This window comes from Artemia franciscana, chromosome 8 (assembly GCF_032884065.1).
Source record: "Artemia franciscana chromosome 8, ASM3288406v1, whole genome shotgun sequence".
In the NCBI taxonomy this organism is placed as follows: Eukaryota; Metazoa; Arthropoda; class Branchiopoda; order Anostraca; family Artemiidae; genus Artemia; species Artemia franciscana.
The window spans coordinates 2,756,735-2,782,659 of record NC_088870.1 but is presented as its reverse complement, the minus strand read 5'-3'; the positions used below and the strand labels follow the sequence as shown (position 1 = coordinate 2,782,659).

General features: G+C 35.6%; 1 protein-coding gene and 1 long non-coding RNA gene across 2 annotated transcripts in view; one reads left to right on the top strand and one right to left on the bottom strand.

Moving 5' to 3' along the window:
* The window catches only part of LOC136029885 (uncharacterized), a 55,186-nt gene extending 48,708 nt beyond the window's left edge, over positions 1-6,478 (bottom strand). Inside the window, exon 1 of the long non-coding RNA XR_010618132.1 lies at positions 6,431-6,478. This is a non-coding gene — a long non-coding RNA (uncharacterized LOC136029885). The remainder of the gene's footprint in view (positions 1-6,430) is intronic.
* LOC136029879 (protein NEDD1-like) overlaps positions 1-25,925 on the top strand; it is a 66,207-nt gene that overhangs the window by 33,010 nt on the left and 7,272 nt on the right. Inside the window, exons 6-11 of the mRNA XM_065708358.1 lie at positions 518-716; positions 4,894-5,073; positions 8,208-8,367; positions 12,989-13,282; positions 21,145-21,279; positions 23,496-23,638. Coding sequence (XP_065564430.1) covers positions 518-716; positions 4,894-5,073; positions 8,208-8,367; positions 12,989-13,282; positions 21,145-21,279; positions 23,496-23,638 — 1,111 coding nt within the window. The remainder of the gene's footprint in view (positions 1-517; positions 717-4,893; positions 5,074-8,207; positions 8,368-12,988; positions 13,283-21,144; positions 21,280-23,495; positions 23,639-25,925) is intronic.

The window sequence follows — 25,925 nt, the reverse complement described above, 5'->3', positions numbered from 1 at the left end:
GATGGTATGTGCCTGTGTTTTTCTAAGTGTTTCATTTCCAATACTCTTACTGCTCCTGATTTTCAAAATTCCATTAGACACCGTCTTTCTCGCTTAGGCTCCTCAGTTGTCCCAACTTACTTGCTGACTCACACTATTACCAAGAGGCCCGAAGGAGTTCCGTCTCCTTTATCACGGAGCACCTTAATAAGTTGTGATATAAGTTGAAATTGTCTGCGGGGGTGGAGGGAATTTTGGGGGCCGCAATGCAAAATTCGTTACAGCTCTTAATATTTGCTTGTAATTTTTGGTTGTTATGTGTTGAGCTTCATTATTTGTTTGAATTTCTACTTGCTTCATGTTTCATTTCTTCACTCACTGTTCGTTAAAAGTATAAGATCTCATATAACCTATTTTGTGCTTGTTTTGTGTTTGGAATTCACTCTTTACTTTCCTTATGAGAATTTAATTCTTTTTTTTTTAATATTCTTGCTATTTTAATTAAGTCGTTAAATTAATATTTTTGCCTCTTTTTCAGACTCGTCAAAACCATACCCACTGCTCATCCTTTAACGTCAATATCATTTTTGAATAATGGAACTTCAGTGATTGTTGGCTCAACAAAAGGGTCACTTTATACCTACGATCTGCGGAAGCTGTTGGTGCCTTTGGTTGAAGTACAAGACGCCCATCATGGGCCAGTTTCAAATATTTCCGTGTATATGACAGAAATGAAGGTTAGTTCGCAGTGTTGTCAATCTTATAAACAAGGCTAGATTTGAAGCTTCGATGCATCTAGGCCAATTCATTTTATGCCGCTCCGTTTTGGCGAGATTTTTGGGAAAATCCCCGAAAATTTGGAGATTGTGGGTGTACTGAACAATGCGCAACTGATGAGCCAAAAGTAATGAAAGAGTTTATATCTGGCAATTTATAAGTGACCACCAAATTTCTCTGTTGTTTTAAAATCACTTTTCTGTGAATAGGTAACGCGGTGGCGGTACGCACCTGGCATTTTGGCGATAAGTCACATCAGTCCAGTTTTTGTTAAGAAAAAAATAACTCAGTAATTGTCCCCTTCTGGCATTCAGCATCCCTAGGCCCGGGTCTAATAGGCCTATTGGTAAATCCTGACCTGCTTATAGACTTGTCACGGTTACTCTCCATGGACAATAACCTTCCGTAGAGAATAATTGCCTACAATGTCTCGTGTTTTTCATTTTAGTGTTTCACAAGCTTATACGTTACGAAACTTAATTACGAAAAATGATCTATGATTGGTCAGTTGGAAAAAAAAAACTATTCCAATCAGAATTGAGATCCCACTCTTCTTGACCTTGTGTAAAGCAGTCTGATAAGCCTGTTTAGCCAATATGAAAATGAATTCAGTTCAAACGCATTGAACTACTACGTTATACAAACATATTATAAATAACACAAACCTAAAACAAGGAACCAGTTACATAACAGAACGATCAAAAATTAGATTTAGCAAAATCAATCTGTTGGAGCATACAATATCACGTTTAACATATAAAGGCTAGCTAATATAACCCCAAGTAGTATAATTAATATAAAGATAAAAAAGAACTTGACGTGTAAAAACAAATAAATAGAAAAAATAGCTCTGAATAGAGCAAAACCAGAAACAACCCACAATAATATACAATAAAAGTGGGTAGTAAGTAGTAAGATGGCACTAGACTCTTAAGATATAAACCGACGGTGCTGATCTTGGTTTTGTGGCCCTTCAGCCAGGAAATGCAATGGGGAGTTGGGGGCAACCATCCCGGAATAAATCCTGACATCAGGAACAAATAGATAAGATCCCAGGTAGAAATAAGGTATCATAGTCAACGAAGTAAAGTTGAGATCATAAAGAGTCAAGTGTCTCCTTTGTCTTGTATCTAAAAATACATTTACCATGTTGTTAATCATCTTTTTTTCTTTTCTTTTTTTAGTCTTCAGTAGATGTGATTTTCAACGGCTCAGTTCAAAATATTTTTGCACATAATTGTGAGCTATATTTTTCTGCAAAATGAACATGTCAAACAATAAAAGTGGGTGGAACACAATGGACATAAAAATGGACACAAAACGGAGAAACGTCCGCTTTTGTCAGAAAATGCATATCTGTGGACTCAATGTGAATTCTGTTTTTTTTTCATGCCTAGTTAAGCCTTTTTTGATTTCTAGTCTGTTTTTTACATCTTAGATCCAGGGGTCTTAAGGTACCAAGGACATTGGAAATGAAATCTGAGTGTTTGAATTAATTAATTAATTAATTGGAAACTTAAACAACGTTATGTACCTTTAAAAAATTGGGATTTTAATAGAAAAAATACCTCGACTTGTAATTGTGCAAGTTTTGTCAATATCGGGTTCCTTATTTAAAATAAAAAATAAAAAAATGAGCAAAAACACATGGTACCGAATAGCTTTAGAAATAGAATTGCATTGCAAATAGAATTGCGAATAGAAATTGCAACTTTCCTTGAAAGTGGAATTGTCTTTTGGATTCAATAGATTGTTAATGTTTGAATTTTTGCGGAAAAAAAATATTTTCAAGCTTAAAATAATTTGTTGTGCTTGTTGATTTTCACAGCTCAATTTGTCAATACTGATGAAATTATGGTACTTCCTAAAAACACAATAATTTTGGAAAAAAAACAAAATCTTAGAAAACTGTGGTTTTCAGGTATGAATAGATCTAATATAGGCCCAAGGGAAAGGAAAGGCAAAAATTGTTTTATTTTGATGTCCTGGTACTTAAACATTTGAAGTTGAAATCATTGAAGAAAGAAAAATTTTCATCTACAAACCTTTCGAAAATCTAGAAGTTGATTTTATGTCTTTAAGGAGAAAAAAAAGCGAAGACGCAACTTAAAAATGCGTTTATGTTTTCTGTCATTTTGTTATTGACAATTCTAATTTTCTCTTAATGAAATACCCTGAAATACCTTAATGGAAGTAAATTCTAGTTCTTTTTTGAAGGGGAATATCCTGCAAAATAATAATCGCCCATTGTGAGTTAGACTAATTTTTTTTCATTAGTATTTTGAACTTGTCACCGCTTGAGGCACGGATGCCTTCAAGCCGAGGCTAGTTAGACCCGTTGCTCTAGCGGTAAGCCATTGCTATAGGCACATACCAACACCATATTCCTCTTTCATAGGGTATTTCATTGAGCCTATGTTTGCCGCTTAAAGGACGAATCCTTAAAGCCGTCAATGGTTAGACCATTGCTCAAGTGGTAGTAACCATCCACTTCACACATACCAACAATATACTCATTCTCATTTGGGGTTCCCATCTAGCCCATGTCTACTCCACTTTTTGTAGTCAATTACAGACAGTTGAAATTTTTGTTTCTGGCCCAAATCCCTTGGCTTATAAATGCAAGTTCACTTGCATAAGAGTCGAGGCAGATTGCAGGAGGCCCTTGTAGGCCTTGAATTGGACTCGTTATTTCCTTTCATATTCATTTCTTTGGCGGGGTAATCAGTTGTAAATAGATTGCCAAATTTGTCAATATGCTGCTTCCCCCTTCCTCGACCGTGAATTAACCTGAGAGAGAACCTCCAACAGGTTGAACCCAACTCACCGTGAATTAGCATGAGAGGGTTGACTCTAGTCGAGTGATAGCCATTGTCGAGTGATAGCCATGAGAGGAAAATTTTCAAGTAAGGCAACCCGTAGTCAACCTGCGTGTGTTCCCCAGTGAGAACCTCCAACAGGTACGACTCTAGTTCGGCATTTGTGAAGGGACACACATGCACGGAAAGGTGTAGCATAAATGGCAGACAGTAACAATGGCAATCAAAGGGATAAAATTAACCCTTGACTGGGCTGCCCACTTAATTCAACAATCTGTCTTGGCTTTTTTCTACAATTGGCCATGACTTTGACTTTTCCCACAACTATTCCCTCTTTTTTAAATTCAAAATCAACGGATCTCGGTCAGCAATCAACAAATCAGAGAATTTGTCACCCCGCAGAACCCATGTTATGGGCTTAGTGCAAAAAAACTCGTCAGAATAAAGGGAGATTAGGGGGAAGTTCCTCTCCCCTATCCTTCTCCCTATTTTTATAGCTATCTGAGGGCTCACCGAAAATCCAAAAGTTTGGGCATAAAAATGCGCTTTCTGGGGCTACAGGCAGTTCATACTCACACCCACGCAAAGATCCGCTGGCCCTCTTCCGTAATAGCTGGAAGTACAGTTGTATACCATTGTTTGGGCACGTACAAGGTATTTTAGGGGGAGGGGGGCTAATGACAAAGAAATTTGTTTCAATAATTTGAATAAAACAACGCTTAGAAATTCGAAAAGCTTAGGATTTCGGGGAGAGAGCCACACCCTGCGTACGTCCCTGCCACTGTTTATTTTGTATATAATAATTAATTTTTTTTGTATATAATAGATAATAATTTTGTCCAGCCTCGAATTATCGGCAAAAATTGATATTTTGCAACAAAAAAAATGGCCAGAACATTCAGTTTCCGTTAGAATGAACTCTCTCGCAACCTTCCGGGGCCATTATTTGATGTGATTACCCGTTTGGCAAAAAAAAATATAGAATTTGCATTATTGTAGATAGGATCTGAAAACTTATGCAGTAGGGTTATCGGATATGCTACTTTTGATGGTATGATTTTCGCCTACACCACTTCTCTGTTTTGAGGGGTTTTTTCTCTTTTTTGAAAAATTATGCACATTTTTCACGGTGACGACTTTAGTGGGTAATTCTAAAATTAATGGGTGATTCACATTTGGAATCATCATATAAGTATGATTTTTGGGATATGCAAATAGTCATCAGAACTAATTTTTTCAGAGTTTGGGCTACAATTCACAGTTTGTTACTACGAACCGTTAGATTCATCCATAAATAACTAACAATTTGTGTTTTTAGCCAACACGGAATGCAACAGCTCATGGTACTGCTAAAAAAGCTAGAAATGAATTGCCCCGTACAAGATCAGAAGCTCCTAAAGAAGAAAAAACCCCACCCCCAGCCAATAAAGAAAAAGAGAACATTGCACCCATAGCTCCTGAGAAACCAGAGTCACCTAGTGGAAAAATTTTAGAAGAAGTAAGTTCATAGGATTCTTTTGTGTCTAGGTGTTCAATCAAGGCAACCAATATTACTGCCAATAATTAATTATGCTACTTCATTTCATTTCATAAATGAAATGAATTTCATTTATTTCATAAATGAGCTCCTTACAGAACTAGTTTTTGAATATGCCTCACAAATAAAATTTTTACATTTGTTGAGCGAAGCCTGATTAAGTCAAAAATTGTGCCAAGTGCCAAGCCTTAAGTACACGAAGAAAAAATTGGAATATAGGACGCGCTTATTTTAGTTCAATGTTGCTTATGTCTATAACCTATTGACTACTCCGAGTACATAATTAAGTGCATTTCTCTCCATGTAGTAATAAATGTAGGTTCATAATCAATGTTTGGCACAAAGGGCTGTTGACAAAAATAGAGCAGTGACGCTAGTGCGGGGGTTCATTTCCTTTCCCCCTAGATATATCTCCCCTCTCCTCTGTATTTGGAAAAAAAATAGGTTATGTTGGTATTTCCATCGAAATGGTTTTTTTTCCGGGGGGGGGGGTATCCATTGAAAAAAATTGAACAACAAAATTGCTCGCTCCTTGATTTTGAAAAATACAACCACCCACCCACGCCTCTACATTTTGTAAATTGGTGCTCTTGAAATAGTGAAGGAAAATTGGTAGAAACTTTACCAATTTTTTTTTTATCAATTCATCATATTTCTTTGTCGTTTACACAAATAAGAAAAACAATTTAATAAAAATAATAATGCAATAAAATCTAAGATATATAATACAACAAAATATGCTAAAATTACTATCAATCCTGTAGGCTTGTTGGCTCGGTATCTTTACTATGGCGCTGCCAAGGCCTTAACCTTTCCTTCGTAATCTCTGCAGTATCCTATTGATATAACCCTATTGGTATTCTATTGATTAATAAAAATAATAATAGAATAAAATATAAGATATATAATGTGCTAGATGTAATTAATTAATTCGAAAAAAAAGTATTGTACCTTATTGGATAGGTAATTGGATATAGGTAATTGGATAAGTGACCTTACTCACCTATCCAATTGCCCAGGACAAAACAGTATAACCAAATCAAAATCTCCAAATCCATGCAAAGTTATCATTAATAAATGTAAGCCGTTGTAAAATTACAAGCAAAAGCACCTTAAATCTATCGAAATATTTCCAAGTGATTACCTAACATTAGGGCTCCTCAGGGGAATACTACCTGTCTGAATAGGTTTCGACGCATTAAATTCGTTACCCGAAAAGGTGGAGTGTCTTCCATAAAGCTCTTTTATTGTATCCCTATAATAGGTAAAACCTGTGAAATACATGCCTACTAGTAAAATTGTTCAGAAAAACACATACAAAATAACATTAGCTCATCCATTTTAGAATCCCACAAGTCAATAAAGCGTAAATAAACATCTGGAACAATTACACACTTTACGAGCCGCAGGTGGATTATAAAACAAAGTGCTCTATTCGTTTCTGGAACATAAAACCCTTAAAGCTTGTCAGGAAACCCTATATATGTATAAAACAACCCCAAAAGAAAAAAGAAAGAGAAATTACAATAAAATATCTTTCAATATTTCTAGATAATTTTTGTATATTTACCTGGTTATAATGTCCTGTTTGATTACTAGGTTCCAGAATCAACTCTAGTGGATAAATATTTTAATCCGAGGAGGATTGGGGACAAGGGGACATCCTTACCTCAGACCTCAAGAGGCGCTTAGGGCATCCAAGAAGAGTCGCCAGTCATTTCTCATCGTTGTGGCCGCCCAGACACCATTTCATTCAAGTTGGATTGAGGCCATGATGTTTGTGAGGTCAGCGTCGTACAAGGGACATGGGATGTTTCTAATAAATGTAGCTAAAACATCCTTAAAGTCTTCGTAAGAGTGCTTAAGCATGCCCCTTCGGGAAGTACTTGTGCTGAGAGATTGTCCCATATCCAAACATATCGCTGGGTGAATTTTTACTTAAGATAAAATGTTCTTTTTTCGTTTTGTTTATGGCTATTCCACTATTCACGGTTGAAGGATTGTTTTCACGAATCGTCGAAGATTGTGCTTTTTGCAATCCGTCTAGGGCTAAGCTAGAAGCAGCTCATTTCTGGAGGAGGCGTAAAGAGGTTACAAGAAAGGATTTAAAGGAAATTTATAATTCATGGGAGGGGATAAAGAGTGAAGCGTTGATAGACTGTTTGGTGGAGGAGCTTGTGCAGCTGTGTTTGCCTCACGTGGCTTCGTGTTGCAATGAGGTGTCAGCAATAGTAGTAGATTTCATTTTAAAAAAAAGTCCTTGTGGGACTCCAGACTGAATGAGTTACATGTCTTAAATATATTGTCAAATGCCGATTTTGAGCTTAGATACATTAAAATAATTGATATGTTCTCTATTACCTTGCGAATAATGGTTAAATTGCATATCATGTACGAAGAAAGACGGAATAACACGATTATCCGGAGCAGATTCGCAAGTATTAAAAGAATATGAGTACAGTCCATAAGTTTTCTGATGTAAGCATGCGAATAATTTTTTGACGAGTTTTAAATGTCACCATAGCTGTACTTGGATGAATTTAGAAGTTATTCTTTCTGCTTAGTTTTCCTAAATAAGCAGATCTTTCGTTCTTGAAGCCAATCTAATTTCAATCCATAATTTTAGGGTTATTTCAGTTACATTTTTGGTGAAAAACCTATATGGTGAATAATGTAGCGTCCACAGTTAATAGTCGCTAAAGTAAGAAAAATTGAATTTAATAAGTCAACTGATTTAGCCCCTCAATTTCATATTTTAACAGTTCTTTGGTTTCCTTTTTTGTTCTTTTTTTTGCGAAAAACAATTCTCTAAATGTTAATTTTTATACTTACAGGAAAGCTTTTTTCAGGAAAAGTAATGGCTTATGTGTAAAATCCTCCTTTGTTGGCAAATTGGGTCGAAAAATCTCATTTTCTGGGTACCTAGTACAATCACGGAAAGTTATCAAACTCAAGTCAGTTCCACCGTGAGGTTCCACTATCATAGTCAGACTATTTCTACACAGTATTTGTCGAGACTTTTTATTTCAATTAGTTGATATTGTAGATATAGAATACTGAGACTATCAATAACCACATTGAGTTTCACATTATAGTCTGGAGGTAGCCAAAAGTCAGCTGAGACAAAACATTTATTTGGAGGTAATTTATCCGTGGTCAGCAACAACAGCGACGTATTTTCGCCATTAAGGAATGAAATGAATCATAGTCATGTCATTAAAGGACTTCGAGGGAGTCTCAGTAGGTTATCAAGCGGTAAGTCTCTATTTTGTTTGTTTACATTTGTGTATAATTTCTTAGACTGCACTGCTTTTCCATTTACGAAAATTTGAGAAAGAAAAACGGGTTTATTTTAAATAAAGCAGTGGAACAAAAATACAAAGAAAAAACAACGACAAAATTTTACCGAAAACAAAATCCGAGTATTTTGGCTCCACATCCGGGAGCCTCTTTCAACGGAAAAAAACTTTAAGGAAGAAGGACAAAAAATTTTAAAAAGTAAAACCCTCTAAAAAATGAGATGTATTAAAAATGAACACCACATTTATTCGAAAGAATATTCATAAAACCCTGGGTTTTAGAAATACACCACCCCTCATGAAATCACTAGGTTAAAATTTTGAATATATATGGCAATAGGTCAAAGAATCTGACAGTAAAAAGGAGAACTCTCTGTTGTGTACTATAGAAATTCGTTTGTCTCTGTAAGTGCAGTTTTCAAGTGTTTAAAATGGGAGTTACATTTATTTATTTGTTTTCTGGTTGTTTTTTGTAAGGTTCACTAGAAAACAACCTTAAAAACGCATCAAAAATTGTTTTCTATGCATTTTTGTTACTTTTTTACAAGAAGGACAAAAAATTTCGAGGGGAGGGGGGGGGCTCAAATCCTCTACTCTCCCTCGATACGGTCTTGAGTACCATCTAGTATATTGTATTTTCTTCAACAATGTGGTTCTTATGAGAAAAAACCCTCTCTGTGTAAAATCTTAAGTTTTTAAAGTTTGCTTTTTCACTCTAAAAAAGGCTCCCGGACGTGGAGCCGAAATATTCGGGGTTTTTTTCAATTTAAAGTTTTGTTGTTTTTTTGTGTTTTTGTTCGAATTCAAATTCGGCAACAACCATGCTGTGATGGAAATTTTTTAAATAAAATTCGATTCTATCCATTTTATACATTGTATTTGCATTTGTTACATGTATTTGTCTCAATTGTATGTGTTTACAATATAACCTCCCCTAAAAATGTTTGCAAAATTTTGGTATCTACCGTCTATACAGGCTACCTTCTATTAAAATATCTCCATTGAGAAATGTAAGGAATCATAGTAGTATGATTAAAGGACTTCAAGGTCACTTAGTAGCTTGTCGAGTGGTAAGTCTGTATTGTATTTGTACACATAAATAAATTAATGTTTTTTTAAATGTATTAATATATATATATATATATATATATATATATATATATATATATATGTGAGTATATAGTTGTTGTAAATGTATCATATTTAATTGTTATGCCGTATCATAATGGAAGGCGTGTTAAGAGATGAAAAGTTTTGGAATGTATTGGCTGATTGTATCGTTCTGCCAAGTTTTAATTAACAACATGTTTTGTTTTTTTTGTCTATTGAACACTCGCATGGGGCTTTTATATCTTTATACCGTTTTGTTTTCTTCTATATTTAGGCCTATTAATAATGACTCAGCTTCCTCTAAGCTGTTGTAGGGTAACGGTTTTTGTTATGGGTATTTCTTCTGAACGTGAATAATCGATAAAGGTTATGCCCTCCTTCAGATGTATGTTTGTTGTGGGATCATTAATGACAGCAGTGATTTGTTTTCTCGGCGTTTTCTGTGTTAATGAGTCAGTAGTAAAAGCCAATAACAAGTGACTTCTTTTGACCTATTTCTATCTAAGAGGTCCATTCTATCGACCTCGTCTTTGGCTATTGAGGATGTATAGCCAAAGAATCATTGCCAGAATTACAAGTAATTGCCAGTCATACCACCATCAAAAGGATAAAAAAAAATTTCGACATCGATTGCGTCCTATTCCGATCAGACTTCTCTTTTTTAAGAGTAAAATCCGCACGTCGTGCTTTTCCATCGGAAACATGGCATCTCAACCAGGAGTAACAGAGGCGAATTCAGTCTTTTGAAAACATATACCTCCACGCACAACTTAGCATCTATTGGAGTCAGAAGATAACGAACGGGTACGTAAGGACCAAAATAGGTCAGGTGTCCCTCATCAAGACGACACGGAGGTGACGATGGATTTACCTCGAACATTTAACTGTACATGGATGATTCATGGATGAATTCCCAAGTCTTTTAGTTACCCAAAGTACATGTACTCTGCCGTACATAAAACAACGACCTCTGATATTTTTGGGATTCTTTGCAACTGAAGTGGGAAGAATCATTGCAGCCGCACAGAAATAGGTGCACCCAGGAATTCAGTCGGGGTGGGGGCTGTGGGGAAATAGACCTTTAAGAAACTTGCGTGTCAAAATAGATAGGATTGATCACTCCTGTGCTTTTATAGTGAACTCTGGTCTGTTTGCCACGTCCGAATTATATTTTTCAAACGGCTCAAGATGTTTTTAAACGGCAGGAACTCAGGAAGTTATTGCCAATACATTTGGTGGGTACGGTAGGGGATGGACAAAATCTGCAGCTACTGATCTCAGGAAGTAATTGTCACTAAATTTGGTGGGTATGGTAGTGGATGGACAATTCTGCCGCTACTGATCTCAGGAAGTAATTGCCAACTAAATTTGGTGGGTATGGTAGGGGATGGACAAAATCTGCCGCTACTAACCAAGGACAAAACCAAGGCAGACTTGATGGTCTTGCATATAACTTACTAATATAAACAGTTTTTTACTGTTTTAAAGAGTAAAATTAACAGAAAGAGTCAAACTAGCGTAAAGAGCGGGGCGTTGAGGAGGGAACAGCTCCTTTCATAGACGGAGTAATTTCTATTCGCTTTAAATTTTTATGTCGCTCCTTACTTTCAGTTAAAAAAAAAACTTTTTTTTTATTTAATATTTGTAAGAAATCATCTAAATTCATTGCTAGTTTCTGTGAAACCCCCCAAAGGGCTTTACTTCCAATAGTGAATAGAATAATACTCTCAGATGCTATGAGTAGCTTCAAAGATGCTTGAAAGTACTTTTTTGCTGCTTGTTTCCGTTTATGACGTCCTATGTCTTTTCCAGTGGTTGTAAAGGATATTCAGGATAATGACATTTTCAATGAAAAAAAAGGCATTAGGACCCTAGTAGCTGGCAGGAGAAGAGGGCAATTGCGTCGTTCCTACATTGGAATAAAAAGGACATTAAAAAAAAATTGTACCTATGTCTCTTTATATTTGCCTCCCTTTGTTCTTTGTATTTGCACCTCGTGATAGGGAAAATAATTAATTTAGTTACTTTAATAAGGGGGGATGAATTTAAAGAAATATTTATAATGTTTTTAATTCACTTTTTTTTTTGCTCTATCTCTCTTGTTATTATATTATAAAATATTATATTATTATTATATTACTTACAGTTCGTTTCCACGAAGTGTTTGATAAGGAAGTTGGTGCGTGCTGCTCATTTAATAAATTCTTACCCTCTCGTTATAGCCCTTGAAAGCTGGATTGAACCGCCCTTTTTCATACAGCCTACTGTTTGAAATACGGTCAGTCAGTCGGGTACCCAAGGCAATCCTTAGGCAATTTCTCTGGAAAACATCTAGCCAATCTTCCAACGTTTTTCGGAGCGCAATAGGAACATAAAGGAACATAACCGGAAAAAAGGAACAAAAGAAAAAGAGAAAACATTAAGAACAAAATGTCATATTGTAGCTTCAGACGGCTACTAATTAATGTCATTAAGCTTCTGTAGATTAAAATGGTAGCATTCTTGTAGACTAGATTGTCGTTTTTTTCCTTTTTTTAATATTGCTGGAGCTATTTGTTTTGTTTACGTAAAACGTGTTGTTTCAAAAGACTGAGGAATATTTATCAAAGATTCGATTTAAAATTTTAATTACGGTATTGTATTTAAAATTTTTTTAAATCTCATTTAATTTTTTTTTAAATATTCATCAAACTATTTAGTTAAATATCGAACGTTAAATATTTCCCTGGGAAACTGTCTAAAGAGGGTTTTATGTACTCGCTTGACTGAACGTATATGAAACAGTAAGCTCTACGAAAACTCGATCCCATTTTCTTAGGCTATAATGAAAGAAATTTTAAAAGTCATGTCTTATGGATGAGTCATGTTTTATGGATGAGTCGTGTTTTAGTCACGTTTTATAGACGAGTTGGGGTTTAGTCGTGTTTTAAGGATGAGTCATGTTTTATGGATGAGTCGTGTTTTAGTCATGTTTTATGGATGAGTCGTGTTTTATGGATTAGTCGTGTTTTAGTCATGTTTTATGGATGAGTCCTGTTTTAGTCATGTTTTATGGATGAGTCATGTTTTATGGATGAGTCGCCTTTTAGTCATGTTTTATAGATGAGGCAAATTCTATGGATGAGTCATGTTTTAGGGATGAAGGATGACAGATTGCCAAAGATAGTACTCTTGGTCATCTTTATGGAGCCAAACGAAAATCAGTTCATCCCTGAGGGAATGAAAAGAGGCTATAAAAAATAATTTAAAGGACATTTGAACTTCGTGGGAGGGGGTTAATTTGTATTGATTGGGCTCGAGAAAGAATGTATGCAGCCATGTTGTCCTCAGGCACCTTAGCGTCGTAGTGAGTTGTTAGTCTAGTAATAGTAGTAGTAGCCTTTGCTTTATTCAGGATGTTTCATTTAGATTGTAATCATAAATTTTTTCTTAACACATGAACAAGCTTAAGCATGACTTTTTCATAGGTAGTCCCGTATTTTCCCCAGTGCAAATCGCGTCGAGTCCAATGAGCTCTATCACTCCATCCCGAGTCCTGAATGTTTTTAATACAAGTGACGTGGTATCCCCAACTTTCGGAAATGCACCTCGTAGAAGAGGTTCCGCCACTGAAAACTCATACAAAATACCCCCTATTGCTGAAGAGCCTGTCGAAGAGCCGAGTGGCAAAGAAGTGGAGCAGAGTTCGATGCCAGAACTGCTGGAGGGGGTTAAGGACGAAGTTACAGATGAGCACCTGGCAATGGCCTTTTCTGACGTGTGTAAGTTTTGTTATTAGTTATTTGAAACTCCCAGTAATCTGTGACCGTACAATGTGTGAAGTACGAAGACAATTTTTTAACAAAAACATAATTGATAGTCAATTAACATGACGCTTAGTTTTTTCTTCCATCAATCTCAAATTTTATCCATTATCTCAATTGGATGATAATGAGATGAGGATGAGAGATATCAAAAAATTGATACTTCAGATGTCAAAAGCCATAAAAAAATCAGAAGCCGAGATGGATCCAATTTTGTATTTTGCAGTAAAAAAGAAAGAAAAAAGAAGAACACACAAAAAGACAAATAAATTGAGAGAAGGGAAACAAACTGTTAAACTTTTTTAATTTAATTTTTTATATTGATATTTGTTTGACTATCTTTGATAATCTGTCATCCTTCATCCACAGAACGTGTCCTAGCTATCGCAACCTTTCTCTCGTTATAGCCCTCGAAAGCGGGATTGAACTGCCCTTTTTCATACAGCCTACTTTTTGAAATACGGTCAGTCAGTCCAGTACTCAAGCAATCCGTACTCAAAGCAATCCGTAGGCAATTTCTCTGGAAAACATCTTGCAAATTTTCATCTATTTTTCGGAGTGCCTATGCTTCAGAACCATATTTGACCACTGTCATCACTGTAGCTTCTAATAATATAATATTGGTTTGAAGACTCATCTTCACATTCCTCAATATTTTTTCAAATATGAAAAAACACCTTGAGCCTTGGCTATACTACTTTTAGCACCTTCACTGCTCCCAATGTCTTTACTAATAATACTACCAAGGTAAGTGAAGTCGTCCACTGGATTGATCTTTTTGTTACCCAAAATCACCTTTTCATCTTCACTTATTTCTACACTTGGCGGCATGGTATTCTCAGCATTAATTTTCAAACCTATTCTAGCACCCTGAACACACAAAACCTCCAAGAGTTCATTCATTTTGCTCACACTTTCGTCTAGGGTGCTTGAATAATCAGCATAATATAAGTCCAGGAAAGTTTTATTTCTCCATGTGATTCTGTGTTCTCCCTTTGCCTTTCTTGTGCTCTTTAAGACAAAGACCATCGAAACGATTCGTATAAATGGGGATAGAACATAACGCTGCTTAACTCCTGATTTAATACGAAACAAACTGCTTACCTCATCTCCTACCTTAACTGCAGCTTTGTTATTCCCGTACATAGCACTAATCACTTTAATGTATTTTTTGTCTGGTACAAGGTTATGACCTTTGCTAAAGCTCTTCTGTCAGCTGAATCAAACGCTTCCTTATAATAAATAAAACTGAGGACTAAAGGTGTTTGATAATTCAGGTACTTCTAAATTATCAAACAGTTCGTGGTAACGAACTGTAGTAAGAAGCGACCTGGCTCAATAGTAACCGAAACCCTAAAAAACGGAATTTTGATACCAAGAGTTACATCAAAGGAATCGCATTTTAATAATATATAAATATATAAATTTCATCATGATTAGTCTTACCCATCAAAAGTTACGAGCCTGAGAAAATTTGCCTTATTTTAGAAAATAGGGGGAAACACCCCCTAAAAGTAATACAATCTTAACGAAAATCACACCATCAGATTCAACGTATCAGAGAACCCTACTGTAGAAGCTTCAAGCTCCTATCTTCAAAGATTTGGAATTTCGCATTTTTTGCCGGAAGACAGATCACAGATGCATGTGTATTTGTTTTTTTTTTCAGGGGTGATCGTATCAACTGAGTGGTCCTAAAATGTTGCGAGAGGGCTCATTTTAACGGAAATTAAAAGTTTCTAGTGCTCTGTTTAAGTGACCAGAAGAATTAGAGGGCACCTAGGCACCCTCCCACGCTCATTTTTTCCCCAAAGTCACCGAATTAAAATTCTGAGATGGTATTTTATTCACCATAGTCGAAAAACATAATAACTATGTCCTTGGGGACGACTTACTTCCCCACAGTCCCCGTGGGAGGGACTGCAAGTTACAAACTTTGACCGTTGTTTGCATATACTAATGGCTATTGGGAAGTGTAAAGACGTTTTCAGGAAAAAATTTTTGGTTTGGGGGGGAAGGAGCTGAGGGGGTACGTGGAAGGATCTTTCCATGGAGGAATTTGTCATGGGGGAAGGGAATTTCAATGAAGGGGGGCAGGACTTTCTAACATTATTTAAAAAAAAACAATGAAAAAATAAACATGAAAAGTTTTTTTTTTAATGAAAGTAAGGAGCAGCATTAAAACTTAAAACGAAAAGGAATTATTACGCATATGAGGGGTTCACCTCCTCTTAATACCTCGCCCTTTACGCTAAAGTATTTTTAGTAATTTCAACCTTTTATTCTATGGCCTTTGTGATTCAGGGGTCATTCTTAAGGAATTTGGACAAAATTCAAGTTTTAGTGTAAAGACCGATATATTGACGAGGGGAGGAATCCCCTCATGTTCGTAATAAAAGAATACGAATATAGAAGTTCGTTACGTAAGTTAATTCGTAAGTTATGCATATTTTTTACTAATTAAAACGTTCGTAAAAAATTAAAAGTTCTAGTTGCCTTTTTAAATAATCAAAAAATTGGAGGGCAACTAGGCCTCCTCCCCCGCTCCTTTTTTCTCAAAATCTTCCGATTAAAACTATGAGAAAGCCATTTAGCCAAAAAAATTAATATGCAAATTTCGTTTTAATTATTTATGTGTGGAGAGCCAAAATCAAAACATGCATTAATTCAAAAACATTCAGAAATTAAATGAAAAAAACAAGTTTTTTTTAACTGAAAGTAATGAGGGACATTAAAACTTAAAACGAACAGAAATTACTCCGTATATGAAAGGGGTTTTTCCTCCTCAACGCCTCGCTCTTTACGCTAAAGTGTTTTACTGTTTTAAAAGGTAGAGTTAAAAGAAAGAGTCAAACTTCAGCGTAAAGAGTGGGGCCTTGAGGAGAAAAAAACCCTTCATATACGGAGTAAAGTCTGTTCGTTTTAAGTTTTAATGTCGCTTCTTACTTTCAGTTAAAAAAAAACTTGTTTTTTTTATTTAATTAACCTAAGAGTGAAAATTTTGTCGACACATCCTCTACCCTTCCTGTAACTGCAATGTCCTTCGCTTAAAACTGCGTCTACGGTATTTTTAAGTCTAAAAGATGTCTTCTTACTTAGTAATTTGCTACCTACAGGAACCAAGCTAATTTCTCTATAATTACCACACCCATGCTTATCACCTTTCTTTTACTGGGGTTTAGTTAGAGTTTTCCTAAAAATCGCTCGGTACCTCCTCTTTTTCAAAAATTATGTCTAATCTTCAGCAACCTATTTCTAACGTCATAACCACCATATTTAACAAACTCATTTAACACACTATCAGCACCTAGGCCCTTATTATTTTTACTCCTTTTAGTACTTTCACTAATTCTTTCTCACAGAATAAATCTTCCTTCACATCCAAGGGGTCACAACCTTCTTCAGTTCATTCTCTATCTTTTCCTACAAATCTGTCCCGCGTTAGCATATTCTCAATATTTTCTGTCCATATCTCCCTAACTCCTTCTTTATCACTAATTATGGTCCCGTTCCTATCTTCAATTGGGGCAAGTCCAGATTGACTACTCCCTCTTAATTTATTAACATGGCAGTACAATATTTTACTATTGTGCCGTCTAGCTGCATCTTCCTGATCCCCGAAAATTTTGTCCATGGTCTCCGCTTCACACCTCCTCAGTTCATATTTTAATGGTTTCTCCACTTCCTTTATATTCCTCTTATTTTCATATGATTTATCGCTCAGATAATTCTTGTACGAGCCTCTTCTCCTCTCTATTAAACACAAAGTATTTTCACTAATATTCCTAGCTGCATTCCTAACTTTTCCCCTAAGACTCCATCAGCAAGTTCACAAATTATTTTCCTAAAACTATTCCATCATCTTCTACGTTGCCAAATTTTAAACTCTCCAGTTTAGTATTCAACTGTTCCTTGAAAGTTTCTCTCAGATTCTCATGCTAGGGTCTGCCAATGTTATAGTTTCCTGGAAGGTAGTTATCCTACCGAAATTTCAGCTTTAAATTAACCCTGGACACTACTAGATGGTGATCTTTACTTTTAACATCAATATCAGCACTTCTGTTTACCCTAGTTACTGGTATTGATCCTGCCAGTTTTTGCTTTACAAAATATAATGAACAAGGTTAGCTGTCTTACCATCATGTGAATACCGTTTTAACTTCTGAGCCGTTTTGTATATCTGTATCTGTATGAGAACTACGCTTCCAAATAACGTATCTCAATTATTTGCCATGGCCTCCGTTACAGAAGAAGTCTTATAAATAGGGAACATCGCAGCTTGAGTAATGGCGTCAGTAACGAGTCCCAGATAAAAGGACTAGTAGGCTACGTAAAAAATGAAGTAAAGCCTTGTATAATATGACCTTTTAATAGGATCGTTTCAGATTCCCCTTCGCCTCAAAAATTCTTTTGTTCTTCTTTCTTATAAGGGTAGTCGTTTGATGATGTTTGTAATTTATATTTTTTAGTTGTTTTTTTTTTATCCCACTTTTCTTCTAACCGAGACCTTTCTCCTTTATTCTTGAGCAATTAAATTGAGGTTCCCTAGATGTTGTTGCCAGGAATAGGCACCAGTGCCAGTTATCGAAGAAAACTAGCGCCAGTCTGATTCTTCTATGAACATGGTTGTAAAATAAAACAGAAAACGTCTGAAGTATGAGCTCTTTGAGCTGAAATTAAAACTCAGTTTTGCCACAGAACTGTAAGAAAGTAATATCTCACTTTCTCTTTAGTCAAAGTACTTAATGACCATACAGGTAATTTAGAAATATTTTGTTAGTTCGTTTTATTTTAACATTAATGATCAGGCCCCAGTCCTCGTTTTTGTCATTACGTTAGCTGTGATTATTCTAAGGCCAAATTACCAAGGTTTGTTCATCTTTTGGCATTTTCGGTGCTTTTTATTGTAAATGCGTAATTTTTGGAATTAGTTTCTTCAAATTGACACCATTGCTGCGAAAAAGGGATCTTTTTATATTGAGCCCTACAAATAAGACTTTGATTGAACAAAATCGTGCATAAATGTGGAATTAGGAACGCACACTGGAATGGATTCCCCTCTCGAAATCATAAACTCTTCCGAATTTCCGGGCATTGCTTATTCATAATACAGGCTAAAATCCCTTTTTGTTATTATTAATCCCCCCCGAAAAGAAGCCATGCGTACGTGACTGCTTCGAATGGCTCTATTTTTTCTGCACTTGGAGATCTGGTCCCCCAAAACAGAAGAAGTTAAGTAAAAGCGTTTAAAAAGTTTTTTTTCAGAGAATTATCTGTCCAAGAGCGAAACCATTGGTTCTAGTCTTTATACTAATAGGATGACTGATAAAATCATAATAGATAACAGACAACGTAAACTTTAGCCATGTGTTTGCGCCTTTTCCTTTACACCAGCAACAAAGGCAAGAAATTTAAAAATATTTTCGTGGCATTCTGAACATATAAATTAACTAGACTGACATCATTTCTCTTTTTTTTTATACAGTTCCAAGTCTTGTGACTCAAAAAGTGTTCTAGCTAACCAGAGTCTGACCTCATATTTGTACGCCCATTTTGATATTTTTCTACAGTATGTAGTTCATATTCAAAGTTAATATACTAATTCTACTACTACTAACAACTCACCGCAGCACCAAGCTGCCTGAGGCCAACACAGCTACGCACGCTCCTCCTCCATCCTGATCTTTTTAAAGCCTCCCTTTTTACACCCTCCCACGAAGTTCCCATTTCCTTTAAATCTTTCTTTATGACGTCTTCCTACCCCAGACGAGGACGACCTGCTTTTTGTTTAGTTCTAGACGGTTGGACTCAAAGGACACTCTTCGGCAATCTGTCATCCTTCATTGGCACTACGTGCCCTAGCCATCTCAAACCTTTCTTTCATTACTTTTATTATAGCCTTAGAAAACGATATTGAACTACATTGTTCGTACAGCCTGCTGTTTGAAATACGGTCAGTCAGCCGGGTACCCAGAACAATCGGTAGACAATTTCTCTGGAAAAGATCTTGTAAATCTGCATTCGCTTTTCGGAGCGCCCATGCTTCAGAGCCATGTTTGACCAGTGTCGTCACTGTAGCTTCTAATATTCTAATCTTGGTTTGCAGGATTATCCTCCTATTCTTCCACACATTTTTTTTTTAACTGTGAAAAACTGTGTATTATCTAGCGTCATCTTTACATCTTCACTTATTCCTAGCCTTAGTCTTCTTAACAGTAGTTTCCAAACCTATTCTAGCACCCTGAACTCGCAAAACCTCTAAAAGTTCATTCATTTTGCTCACACTTTCATCTAGGATACTTAAATCAGCATAATCAAAGTCCAGGAGAGTTTTTCACCATTGGATTCCGTGGTCTCCTATTGCCTTTCCTGTGCTCCTTAAGACAAGATCCATCAAAATGATCCATATGAAGGGGGATAGAACACAACCCTGCTTAACTCCTTGTACTCCTTATGGCTTAATATAAAACCAGCTGGTAACCTCTATTTCATCCCTTAACCGCAGCAGTGTTATTCTCGTACATAGTACTAATCACTTTAGTGTATTTGTCTGGTATACCATGCAAGGATAAGACCTTTGCTAAAGCTCTTCTATCAATAGAACCTTGCGCTTGCTCATAATCAATAAAATTGAGGACCAAAGGTGTTTGATAACTCAGGGACTTCTTAATCGTTAACCTAAGAATGAAAATTTGGTCGACATATCCTCTACCTCTTCTAAAACCGCACTGTTCTTCTCTTAAAACTTTGTCTACAGCATCTCTCAGTCTAAAAAGAATCCTGTTACTAAGTAATTTGCTACCTTACTCTTATCACCTTTCTTATACAGTAATTTAATTAAGGTTTTCCTAAAATCGTTAAGTACTTCCCCATTTTCAAAAACTCAGAGCCACCATATTTAAGAAACTCATTTACCTCACTATCAGCACCTGGACCCTTATTATTATTTAATCCTTTTAGTACTGACGCTAATTCTTCCTCACAAAACAAATTTGCCTTCTCATCCAAAGTATCACAAACTTTTTCATTTTCCTCTCTATCTTTTCCTGCAACAGTATCTCGGTTTAGCACATTCTCAAATGTTCGGCCCATCTCTCTTTAACTCTTTCCTTATCACTAATTGTGGCTCCCTTCCTATCTTTAACTGGGACAAATCCGGATTGACTACTTCCTCTCAATTTATTTACCTGCCAGTACAATATCTTACTATTATGCTATCTAGCTTCATCTTCCAGATATCACATTTCGATCAAATTACTATAAAATATCAAATACATTATGCTGGTTTGAAACTCCAAAATGTGCTTGCTTATAATTTCTTTTCTAGTTAAGTATTGTTCCATTTTTCCATAATTAGAAATTATTTCTGGGAATTTCTCGTCTACCGAGGAATGGTAGCGCTGCTTTGTCCATGACGAGCCCAAAAATAGAACTATGTAGAAATTTCTAATTTAAAGAAGAAAAAATAAGACTTAATGGTTCAAAGACTTAATATCTGTTTTTAGCGATTTTTGGTGAGTTTTGCTGTAAAAAAATCTTCTTTCTCAGTGATTTTTTTTAGATGGGCTAGAACAAAGGTAATAATTGCTAGGTTATTTTGCAAAAAAAAAATCCGGTTTCTAGCTTGAATAGCTTTTGCTATGCATTCAATGTAAACACGCTGACAAAAAAAAGACCGTTAAAGTTTGAAACATTGAATTAAAAGCGCCAAACTTTAGTTGAACTTTTATATCTTCAAAATCTTCCATAGATAAAATATAATATACCTGTTTGTTTTATCAAATGACTCCAAATTACCCTTACTTTAAATTCTTTTCTAGTTAAGTCTTGCTCCAGGGACGGAGAAGATCTAACTGGTAGCGATTTTCCTTATGGCGATGCAAAGAGTGATGTCACACCTCTGGCTCCTCCTCTTTTTTCTAGCAATGAGCATAATGGAGGCTTTCCATCCGGTTGTAAGTTAATTTTCTTTCAATTGAGCTGCTCTTGAATTGATGTATTTGTAGCCTTGATTGAAAAGAATAGAAAAAAAATGTAACCAAGGTCGTATCCAGGTGGGGGGGGGGATGTGATACAGGGTTTGAACCACCCACCCCAACCTCTAAATTTTGGAAGACTTGCAAAACAATAACAGAAATGCATATAAGCACATGTTAAAGTGTTTTGTAAGTTTTTTCGTAGATTCTCATTACTCCTCCCCCCTGAAAAGAAATAAACCACCCTAGAACAAAAATCCTGTCAATGCCCTCGCTTGTAAGAGGATCTTTGAAGATGTAATATGGAAAGATATGGATTAAAAACTTCTGGCGCCACTGACCGTGTTGCGTCTGGCAACTTAATTAAAAAAAACTTCGAATTATCAACTTGATAAAAGCCATGGTTAATTAGAGTAAAGATATAAAGACAGATCAGTTCTGTGAGCTCTTTGAAGGCAATTGGGAAATTTTTAAGATAATTTCGAAGGATATTTGATGATCAATCTACAAAGTAATCAAAGATGACATTTCCCTATATGTTAAAATTAGTCATCATTTTTATTTTCAAGAAGTATTTTAACTTAAACTCCAGTCTGAATAAAGTTGGCCCAAGTTAGCCTAGGGAAATCTTGACAGCTTTATTAGTCTCGTTGATTTTAAGCTGGTAGGCCTACTGGGATCATAATTCTGATTTCTTTACCCTCCCCTGTATTTGAAAGTACATGGGAAAAAAAAGAATCCCACAGTTTTGGGTCAAACCAAGTTGCCAAAGGCTAGATAGCGTTAGTGAATTTTCTTCTCGACACTAATGTAAGTTCCTGTCCATATAATGTTTCCATATTCTCTGGTTTCGATGTAAATACTAATAGTGCATTAAGGTAGTGTTGAGCAAATTAAGCTATTTGTTTGGGCCCAAAATGAAGGGATAAACGGCTTTTAATTTAAAAAAGGGGTTTCTTGTTGTGCTTCTGTTTTAGGAACTGATATTACATAGAAAAGAATTGAAAAGTCACCCTATTGACAATAACTAATTCTAGTGCAGTAATTCCAAATTTACTGCCTTAATACCAAATTTAAAATCATTTTTAATTTTTTTTAATTAAAATTCTTTTAGGTTTTAGTGTACTGTGTAATGATGCTTCTTTTGTGAATTCTGGGTGCAGGAGGGGGGGGGGTCTAAAACCACAGAAAAACGTTTACTTTCGTAAACCACTTCCTGAAAAATTTTTTTCTACTAATTATCTTTCTGTATTTAAAAGGAAATCATATAATGTTTTAAAATAACCAAATAATAAGGACTACTGCAAATTGAATGTTTAGAATGAGCTAATTACAGATGTATCAATGTACTTTATAGTGTGTTCGAACACTACATTTCAAAATTACTTACCTGACAAGATCTATTACCCTTCCTTGGCGTTTCACGGAACATAAGTGACATCAGAGGTTATTATGATTACTACTTGAAATCGTCTGGGTTAGTTGTCCGATTAGTTACACGTACTAACCCTAGAAAATACAGGATAGCTGAGAATAAGTCACGTCAAATATAAACAAAAAATTCAGTTTTTTCAAAAATGGGGGAAAATATTTGAAATTATATTTAGAGAACAAAATGAAACAGTAGTTGTGAAATGCGGCGGCACACTTTCAGGAGTTAATTTGCCTCGGTGCCTTTAGCGTTTCAGTTGGCAAGCTGCTGGATAAGTATTTGTAGTAATCTTTTATGGATTACGTCTGGTAAAATAGTACTAAGCAAGTTGGTAAGTCGGATAAGGGCTGCTGGAACGCATTCTTAGTTTTTCGTGCGTATTAAGGCACAGGTACAAAAGTGTCGTTATTCATTTTAGCATTCATGAGGATGCTTCTGTTTCATTTTCATGCTTTATCTCATCCTGTTGTTTTTCGATTTTATGCTTCTTTTTTCCAGTGCTAATGCAATATGAACTCCATTTATTGGTTCATATTTTTGTTTTAGGCATTTTAGTATTCACTTGATGTTTTTTTTTTTCATCCCGTTGTCTTTCTTATTTTATACCTCTTTTTTTTCAGTGCCAGTACAATAAAAACTCCATTTATTTGTGCATATTTGTTATTAGTTATTTTAGTATTCACTTGATGCTTTCTTTTATTTTCTTTTTTTTGCTTTATCTCATCCTTTTGTCTTTCGAGTTTATACTTAATTAATTTTTTAGTGACAGCAGATTACCTGGCAAATATGATGGAAAAGGCTGTGCGAAATGTCGTCCGAGTAGACCTTTCAGACACTAGGGGTAACGTCAAAGACCTTGTGTCAGAATTTGGATATATACTGCTAAAACAACAACTCCAGTTAAAGGTTAGTACAACTAAATAATTTTTTAGACCAAATTCACATGCGCTTTATATTTAAAATGAAGTGAAACAAATAACAACAAGTAAAATTTAGTTCTACTTTAAATTTACTTAAAATTTAGTAAAATTTAGTTAAGTCTGTGAAGTTTGGGGAAAAAAAATTAGCCCGTAAAATTTACAATTTGACATCCAGGAATTTTTATCAATTAGAAAAAAGGAGAATAAAACTAGATTAAATAGTTAAAATATAGTAAAAATAACATATAAGGCTGAGAAACAAAAACTAAAAACACTAAAAAAAAACTCACGTGTGATAAACAAAAGTTTTTTTTTTCTATTAGATATGAGTTCTCTTTATTTTTCTTTGGTTTCTTTGTGTTCATATTCTCTTTGCTGCCTCCGTTCTTTTCTGCATCAAATCAGTCATCAAGCAGCTTGGTTCTACCAAGCTTGGTTTTTGCACCTTGGTTCTTGGTTTTGCAACTTGGTTCTTGATTCATGACTTCGGTCTTCTTTACCTCTAGTCAGTTGGCAGCTTGTTATTGAACTGGCTTGTTATTGACTCCAGTCATCAATCAATCATTTTATTAATACTAAAACACTATTACAAACATAAAAAAGTTATTCGGCCCAGGAAGCTTTGCTTGTTATGCGTTAATGTGTTTGCTTGTTAGGTTATTATTGTGCTATTACAACACAATAATAAAGCACTAAAAGAACCATAAATAATACTCTAAATCAAACAATATATGTAAAATAAAGATGGAGGAGAATAAACACTAGCATACAGTAAAAAAAAAACTGGTAGTAACTGTAATAATAGAAATAAATAGAAACCAAGAAAGTAGAGAATCATAAAAGACCAAGTTGATATTAGAACATCAGAAAAAAAAGACAAATAAGCAAGGACTTTAAAAGTTAAGAAGATTCCTGAAAATAATTTTAAAAAGAATAGGAGAGATATATATCAGTTGGGAAAGAATTCCAAAAAAGGAGAAACAATAGGAAAAGAGAAAACAGGGAAAATAAAAACAAAAGAGAGAGAGAGAGAGAGAGAGAGAGAGAGAGAGAGAGAGAGAGAGAGAGAGAGAGAGAGAGAGAAATTGCTAAACTGAAAAGACCCGACGAAGAACTGCCTTTGTAGAAAGAAACAGAGGGACATCCCAAGGACAAAGCACCATAATAGAATTGGTTGATAAACAGGAGACCTCTGGACTGCTGTAGATGATCGTTTGGGTAAAATAAATCTGCGGGAAGAACTATGTAAAAAAGAAGAGTACCTACTTAAGCCTGTCCGTGAAAAAAATTGCTGCAGAGGTGGCGGAAGTGTACCTAGAAATGCAGAATATGCTAAATAAAGATTACTTTTACCCACAATACGATCCAGCGGAGCTATTCCAGTATCATCATAAAGATCAAAGGAAGGGTAAAGCTTAGGGAGAAGAAAAGTAGCCTTCACTGCCCTACTTTGGGCTCTTTGAAGTGAGCAAATTAGTACTACCCCAGATAGAGCAGTGATAAGAAAGGTAAGGAAAAATAAAAACATAATAAAGAGAAAGCATAACATCTAGATGAAGAAATGAGTTAACCCGGTGCAACATTGAGGACTGGTGGGGGATGAGGGAACAGTGTAAGTTATATGCGGTTTTAAAGAAAGAAAACAATCAAGATACACACCAAGGAATTTCACCATAGTAGCTTGTGATATAATATCATTCCCAAAAGTCAGGGTGATTGGCTCCCGTACGTCTCTCATGCGGTAAGGGGTCCTAAAGTTGACAATGGCACTCTTTCGGCTATTAAGAGCCATACCATTTGACCAGCACCAATCCTTTACTTTATCAAGAAGGCCTTGAGCTATAGAAGTGGCAGATGGCAGGTCCACGACAGCAATGAAAAGGTTACTGTCATCAGCAAAAAGAACAGGGTGAACATGGGGATGAAGACCATCAACAAGATGATTAATGTAGATTAGAAACAAAAGTGGTCCAAGCACAGAGCCTTGTGGGACACCTTTCAATACAGGCAAAATAGAGGAAGAAGTACCATTGATCGAAACATACTGAGATCTCCCTGACAAATAAGACTTTAACCATTCTAGTGGGACTCCATGACTCCAAATAAAGATAGTAGACAAAAGAACAAAGTGGTCAACCATATCAAAGGCCTTTGAAAAGTCAAGAAGTTGACCCAAAACACACAAGGCCCTGTCCAGATTAACACGAACAAACTCTGTTGCATCTGCAAGTGCATACAAGGTAGAGAAAGTGGGACGAAAACCATACTAATTA